This window comes from Panicum hallii, chromosome 3 (assembly GCF_002211085.1).
Source record: "Panicum hallii strain FIL2 chromosome 3, PHallii_v3.1, whole genome shotgun sequence".
In the NCBI taxonomy this organism is placed as follows: Eukaryota; Viridiplantae; Streptophyta; class Magnoliopsida; order Poales; family Poaceae; genus Panicum; species Panicum hallii.
Window position 1 is genome coordinate 19,161,303 of NC_038044.1, and position 11,339 is coordinate 19,172,641.

The window sequence follows — 11,339 nt, forward strand, 5'->3', positions numbered from 1 at the left end:
CACCGACGTGTGGGAGTACGTTCTGCATGGCAGACAGGAATAAGGGTTTTGTAGTCGCGCTACAGACGTATGTCCTGCACAATTGGTGTGCGTACGGTCCTGCAGTCGCTTGTGGTGGCCCTGATCCATAACCCGGAATATGAGGGAGACGGTTGCTTCGGAACGCCCTGTTGGTATTCCAAGCGTGTGTGTTAGGTTTACCTTGCAAGGTTAAATTCGATTCGGATCGTCCGCCTCTCATTTTACCACAGAGAGTAAAAAGTGTAATTATTGATAAAGTAATCTTGATGAATGATAATATCTATCTTGCTTGTTTAGTATAGGTGCTTACCTAGATAACTAATCAAGCTAGAATCTGGATGCTAAAACTTGAAAGTAGGTTATACTCTTAGTTGCTTTTCAGCTAAAAATAACCCAGAACCCTTGCAATGCCTTCATGAGTCTAGTTATGGGCTAAAGTATACCCAATCCCAGGTAAGCCTTGCTGAGTATTAGTATACTCAGTCTTGCTAGTTTTATATTTTTAGGTAAAGTCTTGAAGACCCTACTCTTTCCTCGTCTTGGCCCTGTGCTCTTCCAGATGGTTGGTTCGTGGAATGGGATCCGTCCCCGGCCAACATTGAGGATACCGAGTGATGTCGTGCCCGGGCTTAGCATGGCATCCGTCTTGACGACGTGTTAGGAACCGTCGCGTATGTTTTCCGCTGCTAAGAACCTTAACTTTAACAGTTTGTAATAATCTCTCTGAGTTCAAACTTCGTACTACTTTTGGAAACTCTTATAATGTAATTCCCTGTGATGTAAGATATGATGGTGACTGTATCTCTAGACTCACCTTCATGTGAGGTAACCTTATTGATCCTGTATTCGGTGGTTTATCGGGACGTTACCCGACAGGCCAAGGGATTATACCGTTTGAAGCACGTTGGAGCCCTCAGGAATGGACTCACGTACTTGAGCCGGTATAATTCAGGTTGGTTCTGCCACAGATCGCAACGCCAAAACATGGTCCAGCACATACACATACATGCACACAAGGACAAAAGATAAGAAACAGTAAAACATTACATAAAAACAGCACATAACTAAGCTAAAACTATTCTACGTGTTACAGCGATCGCGTGAGCGCGAAAATCACGTAAAACGGAGCTAAGACGTGAAATCTAGGGCTAAGACAAGATCCAGGGGCTTTTCTGTAAGAAAACAGGAAGTTCTAAGGGGTTCTGCGCAAAAATTGGAGGCCTAAATGTAATTAAAGGCTAGATCTGGGGTCTAACCCGTGAAAACACAGGGCTTGGACGGCGGACCCAATTTCCAGAAAGCTCAGGGGGCTCCGGCGCTAAAAAACAGGACCTAGATGGAATTTCTTTCGAACTGCGCCAGACCGCGGGTTGATTCCCGGAAAGTCCAGGGACTCTTTAGCAAAAGGGCCAGGCCGAACTAGTATGCTCTAATTAGGGCCGTTGGATCAGGATCTAGTGGTACGAATCAAAGGGGCGGGGATCGGGGGTCCGGCGGCGGCGATTGCTCGCCGGCGACGGTTTCCGCGGCGGCGCTTCGCCGGCGCTAGGCAATCTCGGGTCTCCGGTGGCTAATCCTACTCGAGCCTAGGTCGGGCATGATCAACGTGGCACAGGGAAATCATCTAAGGCTGTGGTTAGGCTTGGCGAGGCTCGGGCTTCGCGTGCGACGGTGAGGGGTGGTCTGTGCGGCGGACAACACCAGTGTGCACGCGTTCCTGCACCTAAAGGAGCCTACAGTCCACGACAACTAACGCAGAAGGGCCGGAGGAGAGATGTGTTGCTCACCAGGGGCTTGTGGTGGTCGGAGCCGCCGTGCAGGGGACACGTCGACGATGGCCAGGCGGAGGAAGTATGGCGGCGCTCGCGGACAGGCTGCAGCAGAGGGGGTCGGGGTCTCTGGCTTGCGTAGCCCTACTCCGGGGGCTCCTGCGGAGGTGACCAGAGGGTTAAGACGACCCGAGGTGCATCGACGGCGAGCAACCGTGACGGCGGAACAACTCACCGGTGGCGGCTCCTTCGCGAATCCCCGACGATGCAGAGGCTTAGGGCCCAATTGCCGAGCTCGGGAAGCTTCTAGGCGATGAGACGGAGCGGATGCAGGGGTTGTCGTGGGCTGGGACGCAGCGGGGTGGCGTGCCCACGGCGGTGCAGAAGGGCTGCGCGGCGGAGCGGAGGGGCGGCGGCGCTAGGGTTTGGGGCGGCTGCGGGATAGGAGATGAGATGCAGGAGGTCTGCGGAAGCCAATTATAGGCCGGGCCGGGGATCTCGGCGTGCGGGCCCGGTGCTAGGGCTCGCCGGAGATTTCGGACGGCCGGTGTGCGAGGAGGAGGAAAGAAGAAGAGGGGAGGGGAGGCGCTGACGGGTAGGGCCAGAGCCAGGAAGAGAGGGGAGGAGGCACGACTCGGGCTGGCCGATGGAAGCGGGCTGAGCCGATGTAGAGCGGAGCCGGCCGATGGAAGTAGGGGAATCGGCCGATGGAAAAACGGGGTCGGCCGATGTGGGGCGGCCGATGCGGCGAGCTAGGGAATCAGCCGATGGGAAGCGAAATCGGCCCAAGGGGAAGAAAGGAGGCGGCCGGGCTGGGCTGGCTGAAATCTAGATTTACTCTTCCATTTCCTTCCCTTTCTCTTTTCTAATCCTTTTGAAACCCCAAATCTATTTGAATTCAAATGAACTTTTGAATCCAAACCCTGTGCACTCATTCCAATAAAACATATGCACCAGCATGAATGCACAATCATGTTGTTCCTAAAAAATAAATTTTTAATTCTTTGCATAATTTAATTAGGTTAAATGCAAACTAAGCACATTAAACCCTTAGAAAATTAATGGAGCCAAATTAAATCCATTATAATTCCTGGAATTTTGTATTAGGGTGTTACAGATCAGCTGCGGAGACATAGACCTAGAAGACACTCTGTCCGGCTTCCGGTGGTTCGCACCAGCTTCCCCATCAAATACCTTGGGTTACCTCTCGCGGTGAAGAGACTACGGAAAATTGATTTTCGATCGCTGGTGGAAAAGGCAACTTCCAAGGTATCAGGCTGGCATGGGCGACATCTCACGCAGGCCGGTCAGGTTTGCTTGTCAAAATCGGTGCTTTCATCGCAACCAGTCTACCTGCTAACAGTTCTGAAAGCGCCTAAAGAGATCCTAGAAGAGATTGACAATACATGGAAAAGATTCCTCTAGGCTGGGGACTCGGCGCTCACGGGAGGCAAATGCAAAGTTAACTGGACAAGATGCAGCCTACCTAAAGAGAACGGTGGCTTGGGCATTCTGAACCTGGAAAGGTTTGCTTGAGCCCTCAGGCTACGATGGCTTTGGCATGAATGGGTCTCGTTGGAAAATGCATGGATAGGCACACAAACACCGTGCGACAACACCGATCAGCTCCTCTTCGTGGCTTGCACAACAATTACGATTGCCAATGTTAAAAGGACGAGCTTCTGGCACTGAGACTGGTTGTAGGGCCACAGGTCGAAGGACATAGCACCAAACCTTTTCAAGATCAGCTGGCCAAAAAACAGAACAGTGGCGGAGGCGCTACAACGTGACACTTGGATACGAGACATAAGAAGCGCAGAAGGAATTACGCTAATGCACATCCAAGAATACTTCACTCTCTAGGATATGCTTCGAGGCACCCAGCTGCAGCAGAACCAGGAAGACCAGATCATTTGGAAGCTTAAGACGTCTGGAGAGTACACTGCGGTCTCGGCCTACAAAGCGCAATTTCTTAGCAGTGTTAAAATGCCAAAAATTCTGATGATTTGGAAAGCGTGGGCGCCACCAAAGAGCAAATTTTTTGCTTGGCTGGTAACTCAAAACCGAGTGTGGACCTCGGATAGGTTGCAAACCCTCCTGCCCACTTTGCCGGAGTGCTCCTGAAACCACGCTTCACCTTTTGGCAGAGTACCATTTTAAAAAAGGTTGTGGAGCCTTCTATCGTCCTGGATGGCGTAGTCTACTCTGCACCCTCAGATGTGGAGACCAAGTGAACATATGTTAGGACCAACATCACTTCCAGTGAACACGTGCCCCGAAAAGCGATGCATTCTTTAACCCTTTTGATAATTTGGGAGATCTGGCTAGAGAGAAGTGCGAGTCTTTAGGAAGCAAGAGACGTTGGTACCGGGGCTACCGGCCAAAATCAAGAATGAGGCAGCTCTTTGGGCTCTAGCAGGAGCCAAGGATTTAGCGTCTCTATTTTTGCGAGATTAAACTCTTAACTCTTTACTAGCCGGTTGTACTCTCCTTCTCTATCAATGTATTAGGCACACTCTCATGCCCCTTCATTCAAAAAAAATTGTGGTGGATTTGTAGATTGTTTTCTAGTAGTGATATCTTCTTGATGTGATGATATTTTCCCTATGTTCTTTTTTTGGCCCCGGCAAGCATACCCATCCTCCTCTTCTCCATCTTCACTGGTTGAACCTGTCAGATGCCCACCACCATCTGCCTCCACTCCTACCATTTCGAGGATTCTTGCCCCCAACACGTCTCGCTCATTGCCTACCACCATCACCAAAGCCCGAGGGCCACAAATGCTACTAAACCTTAGATCCCGAACTCGAACCAAACTTACTAGAGTCAGAGCCGTCACGAGAGAAGATGAGGAGTTCGTTGGCCACATGAATCACCATTTGGATACTACTAGATAAATACTGGTATTACTCTTAAATTACTTAATAATCTTGTCCCACCTTGACCCGGCCCTCTCAATAATCGTATGGAGGTGGCACGCCAACTTCTCCCTGGAGAGCTGCTATGTTAGTGGCTGTTTGAACCAAACTTTTCAAAAGCCTTGAGGAGTCGGTCTCAGCACTTCCTTCATGACCTCTAGTTATGTGATCACCCTCCATGGTTGAGGGCCGAACCAGTAGACGAGCTAGCTGCCGTGCTGCGATGACCCCTTGCGGTAGTGCAGCGCGAGCCGTAGAACTAGCAACGAACGCCAGAGCGCGGGAGTTGGTGGCTAAGCCATACTGAAATTGTAAGGGGCCAACTTTATATGGTCAAATTCATGGTGCAGTACCAAACATAGGGGGCGGCCAGGCCATGAAGGCGGGTCCTACGGATCACGCACGGCACCGTGGCGAGGGCGGTGGTGAGGAGGATGGAGAAGAGGGCAGCCATGGCTTGGCTTCTTGCCTTGCTGGCTTAATCCGATGGACAAGAAGGATAGGGTTTTGAGGACGCGGATGCGGATTATGTAATTATTGGCTGATTTTCGATAAGATAAGATGCGAGATTCATTGGAGTATAGACCAATCAAGTTATCAATTCTCAAAGTTGCATGACTAAAAACGCTGGCACGTGGAAACGTGCGCAAAATTTATTTCAGGAGCCAAGCCGAGCCGAGACAAGCGTTGGTTGGCCTACAGGCTCTGGTGGGTTGTTGATCAGCTGTGTAAGTGGGCTGTCAATTTTGATACGGAAGACGGGGCGGGCCCCGACAACGCTGGGGCGCAGTTAGGCTGACGTGGGCTATGATACTGGGCTTTAGTTGGGCTGCCGTTGGGTGGTTCGTGCGCGGCCCGTAGCGTACTAAAACCCTCGAAAAACAACAGCATGGTCTGAACACAAGTCAACACTGAATCCAGCGTCCAAGCATGCTCGCATCCGTCTGCCGGCGGCGGCTCGCCATCCCCCTGCCCCAAATCCTCGCCGGAGGCGGAGGCGGCGGCTGCACGAACCCCGTTCGGTCCAGCCCCGTCGCCTTCCTCCTCTCCCACGGCTACTACTCGACCGCCGTCGCGGCGGCCCCCGACCCCGAGCCATGCCCCGCCACGGTCTCCTACCTGGTCTCCTGCGGCCTCTCCCCCGCCGCCGCCGCCGCCGCCCGCTACGTCCGCATCCGGGACCGGGACCGGGCCGACGCCGTCCGGGCCCTCCTCCGCGAGTACGGCTTCTCCGAGGCGGAGGTCACCCGCACGGTGCGCCAGGACCCGGTGCTCCTCAACTTCGATCCCGACCGCATCATCCGCCCCAAGCTCGACTTCTTCCTCTCGCTCGGCTTCGAACCCCGCTTCCTCGCCGCCGAGCCCCACATCCTGGCGCGCAGCCTGGACAACCACCTCGTCCCCTGCATCGAGTTCCTCCGAGGCATCCTCGGTTCCGACGACAGCGTCCGCACGGCGGTCTGCCGCGTGCCCCGCGCGCTCTTGGTCGACCTCGACAACAACATGCGCCCCGCTGTGGAAGCGTTCCGCCGCCACGGCCTCCCCGAGGAATCCATCGCCAAGCTCCTCCTCATCCACATGGGCGTGCTCATGGTACCCCTCGACCGCATCGCCGAGGCCTTTGATGACCTCAAGGAGCTCGGCCTGAGCGTCACGGACACGGCCTTCCTCTACAGCTTCCGCGTGATGTGCAGCCTCAAGAGGGAGACGTGGGTGCGCAAGGTGGCGCTGTACCGGAGCTTCGGGGTGTGCGAGGCTGACCTGCTCAGGGCGTTCAAGACGCAGCCGACCATACTGCTCGTCTCCGAGGAGAGCGTAAAGAAGAAGTTCAGGTTTTACCTGGACGTGCTGAAGCTTGAGATAGGTGATGTGATGGCGCAGCCAATGACTCTGTCATTGAGCTTGGAGAAGAACGTCATGCCAAGGTGCGCCGTGCTGAGCCTGTTGATGAGGGAGGGCAAAATTGAGCAGAAAATGAAGTTGCTTTCAGCATTGCTCAGCAATTCTACGGTCTTCTCGGAGAGGTTCGTGTGGAAGTATGCTAAGGACGTGCCTGATGTTGTTAAGGCATTTGAGGGTAAGATTAAATTTCAAGGATTCGGGGATCGGGAGTTTGAACTTTTGTCACACCACATGACTGGAGCCAAAAGCTGAGTCTTCTGGAACGAAATCATGCTTATGTTTAGGCGGTTAGGCTATACAATGTCATTATTAAGATCAAGGCATGTTGTAATTCTAACTTTGTTCCATTCATAGTAATGCAAAAGTCCATTTTGGGGGCTATGTTGACTGTTATAGTTTTGAATTTATGGGCCCTATGCATCCAGGAACATGGGCATTGTGATGTTCTCAGTTGTAATTGATCTAGCACGTGTGAACTGCCAATTCTCACATCATCCGATTCATATGCTCATGACTGGAATGGACTTATTGTTGATCTTGAAACTGTGATTTTTTGTACCGCTCTGCTGAGCGGAAATCCTCATGTTATTGAAAGTTGTCTGATTTGATCTCTGCCTGAATGTAAATGTGCTACCCAATGGTTTGTGTTGCAGCTTGTAAGGCGCTATGTAAATGTAACGATGTGCCAGTCTGCCGGATAGTGTTAGGCTGTCTCCAACGGTATCCTCTAAACCGTTCTGTACCCTGTATATAGAGAAGATTCCGTTCTCTATTGCTCCAGCAGCGTTCTCTAAATGGTCCTGTAAAATAGAGAACGCTACAGGTTTCCTCTATATATATAGAGATTCTCTCTCCTCTTCTCTATTTTTTCTTTACGTTTTAAACACTGAATTAAATAAAAATAAAATATGTCCATAGCATTTGAGGTATGATAAATACGTACGTACAAAAATTTGGAACAAAATACGTTTCTAATATAGGGTTTAATGTATAGAGAACGAGATTTAAAGAACGTTGTTGGAGAGAAATGAGATATAGAGGAGAGAATCTCGTAGAGAATTCTGTAAATGAAGGATATAGAGAAGGATATAGAGAACGACGGTTGGAGATAGCCTTAAGGTATTTGAGTGTACAATAAGTTTGAAAGATTCACATATATGGAGATCCAGAATGTTTGTGGAGTCGAGTGATAGAATTTGCCAAAACTTAATTTTAGCGGCACGATTATCCAGAATCTTAACATAACCTAGTTCATGACAAATCAATCTAATGCGGAATAAACAGTAATCATTATACCTGCGTTAGCAGTAGCAGCAGCCATTTACGCTTGATCCGTAGAGGAAGTAGGCGTTCTTGTCGGTGTAGGAAATGCAGCGGCGAATCGGCGTCCTCCGGGCGCCAACAGGAGTGTTTGGCCTTCCAAACCCCTCCAATGCCCTTAGCGATCAGACTAGCGGTGGCTAGAGTTTTAGATTGAGATAATTAGGTCATTAAGGTGCTAACCACGACCTTATGTTTATAGGCACTGTGGGGCTGGGGGCCAGCCTCTGGAAATAGGCCTAATGGGCCTGCTGATCACAGCCCATTAGAGTTTTATCATTAGGTTTCCTTAATCACATTTAAATGGTTTAAACATTTCCTTAACAGTGAAGATCACAATATCTTAACAGAAATTTATTTCCAACATTCTCCTACTTGATCGAACGGTTAAGTCTAATGTTCGTATCATACTAATGTTCACCCTTAGTAGTAACAGAAAGTACCGGAGCAATGCGTCGTCAGTAGCTTGATGCACTACTGGGACCCCATTACCCACAGTCTCACTGAAACACCTCGGTAGAATGCTTATTCGTTAGTTGGGAGTTATAATGGTCCTAAACCAGGACCTAAAGACTATCCACCAAACCCATATTAGTAACGTGCTGCTTAAACACGTTCGGTGGCAAGACTTTAGTGAGCGGATCCGCTAACATAGAATTAGTTCTTATGTGCTCAATCTTAATGGTTCGATCCTCACATCTTTCTTTCACAACACGATACTTAAGGTCAATGTGTTTGGAAGCACCACTTGACTTGTTGTTACTCGAAAAGAATACTGCAGACTGATTATCGCAGTATAACGTTATAGGTTTCGTAATGCTGTCAATTACCTTAAGGACCGGATATAAAATTCTTAAGCCAAACAACCTATCCAGTTGCTTCATAGCATGCCACAAACTCAGCTTGCATCGTCGACGCTGCAACTAAACTTTGCTTAGAGCTTTTCCATGATATAGCTCCACCAGCTTACGTGTAAATATATCCTGATGTAGATTTCCTACTATCCACACATCCAGCAAAGTCAACATCAGTATAACCCACAACTTCAAGGTTATCTGATCTTCTGTATGTGAGCATGAAGTCTTTAGTGACTTGGCAGTAACGTAATGCCTTCTTGACCCCAACCTAGTGGACCTTCCCGGTATTTTTCTGATATCTTCCAAACATTCTGGTAGCAAAAGCCAAGTTAGGACGCGTACAGACTTGTGCATACATCAGGCTTCCGACAGCTGAAGCATAAGGTATGTCCTTCATCTCATCTGATTCCAATTGGTTTTTAGGAAATTGGACTTCATTAAACTTATCGCCCTTCGCTAATGGAACAGGTATGGCCTTACTCTTATCCATATTAAATCTCTTAAGCATTTTCTCAATATATGCCTTTTGAGACAATCCTAGTACTCCTTTGGTCCTATCTCGGTGTATCTTAATGCCCAGAACATAAGAGGCTTCACCAAGATCTTTCATATCAAAATTGGATGAAAGAAATCCCTTTGTCTCATGAAGCATACGCTTATCGCTGCTCGCTAATAGGATATCATCCACATAAAGCACTGGAATTATAAATTTACCACCCTTTATCTTAGTGTAGATACAATCATCCACATCATTCTCCTTAAATCCGAATTTCTTAATCACTTGATCGAATTTAAGGTTCCACTGTCTTGACGCTTGCTTAAGCCCGTAAATAGATTTCTTAAGTCTGCATCCTAAATGTTCCTTGCCCTTCATAACAAAACCTTCCGGTTGTGCCATGAAGATGGTCTCATCCAAATCACCATTCAGGAACGCAGTTTTGACAACCATCTGATGTAGCTCTAAGTCATAATGAGCTACTAGCGCCATAACGATTCTGAATGAATCTTTCTTAGACACAGGGGAGAAAGTTTCATTATAATCGACCCCTTCCTTTTGTGTAAAACCTTTGGCTACAAGCCTTGCTTTAAATCGTTCGACATTCCCTTTAGAATCACGTTTAGTCTTGTAGACCCATTTACAGTCTACTGGTTTGACTCCATTAGGAATATCTACCAGATCCCAAATATCATTGGAACTCATGGACTTAAGCTCTTCTTCCATGGCCTCAACCCATTTGGCAGAGTTCTCACATGATACTGCCTCTCTAAACGTGTTCGGATCATCAGCTTTCCCAATATCATACGTATCTTCACTTAAGTATGTCTCATAATCAGGGAAAACTATCTTTTTCCTAACCCGCTGTGATCTTCTTAATGGTTCTACAGGCTGAGGTGCTGGTTGAGGTGCAGCCTGAGACACCTCGACAGGGTTCTCATCTTCAGCATTAGGCGCTATTTGCTCAACTTGTTGTTCGCTCGCAGGCTCAGGAGCTACTTCAACAGGCGGAGTAGCGCTAGTACTCTGAACAGGAGGCGTATTCTGAACAGATGGTGTACTCTGAATGGAAGGAACAAACAGCGGCACTAACTGAGATGTTACTGTTTCTTGAATTACCGGGATGGGAAGCTCAGCCCATATTTTTTCAAGATTAATTTCCCTCCTCGGAAAGCTCCCACTGATTCCTGTATCCTCTAGGAATACAGCCTGCCTGGTCTCAACGAACTTAGTGAGGCGATCAAGACAGTAGAATCGGTATCCGATGATATAGCAGCTCACTGTCTTATTATCTAATTTCTTTTGCTGTGGATTAAATAACTTAGCTTCGGCTGGACAGCCCCACACATGTAGATAATTAAGCGATGGTTTCTTCCCAAACCACAACTCATAAGGTGTTTTTGGCACGGATTTAGAAGGAACACGATTTAGTACGTGCGCGGCTGTTTTTAATGCTTCCATCCACAGCTCCACAGATAAAGTAGAATAACTAAGCATGCTACGTACCATGTCCATTAGTGTACGATTACGATGCTCAGCAACTCCATTTTGCTGTGGTTCGTCCGGCATACTGTACTGTGCCTTTATACCATTCTCTTCAAGATACTTAGCGAATGGTCCGGGTACTTGGCCGAATGGAGCATGTGTCCCATAATATTCACCACCTCGATCCGATCTCACTAATTTAATAGTGACATTATGCTGATTTTCCACTTCAGCCTTGAATATTTTGAATTTCTCTAATGACTCGGATCGATCACGAATGGGGTAAATATAACCATAACGAGAGAAGTCATCTGTGAAAGTAATGAAGGAGTCAAAACCATCAACAGACTTTACTGGAAACGGGCCACAAATATCAGTATGAATTATTTCTAATAGGTCCGAACTTCGAGTAGCTCCTTTCTTAATTGTCTTAGCGAATTTTCCCTTAATACAATCAACGCATTGTTGATCTAAGTTTGAGAGATCTAATGAATGGAGTATCTCTTCTTTTATGAGACGCTCAATTCTCCCCCTCAAAATATGGCCCAAACGACAATGCCACAATTTCGAA

General features: G+C 48.3%; 1 protein-coding gene across 1 annotated transcript; it reads left to right on the forward strand.

Annotated features, from left to right (window-relative positions):
- The first annotated feature begins 5,624 nt into the window (after positions 1-5,624).
- LOC112886283 (transcription termination factor MTERF8, chloroplastic-like) lies at positions 5,625-7,003 on the forward strand. The gene has a single exon (XM_025952132.1). It carries the CDS (start codon positions 5,639-5,641, stop codon positions 6,860-6,862), a length of 1,224 nt encoding a protein of 407 aa, XP_025807917.1. The 5' UTR covers positions 5,625-5,638; the 3' UTR covers positions 6,863-7,003.
- Positions 7,004-11,339: the final 4,336 nt, after the last annotated feature.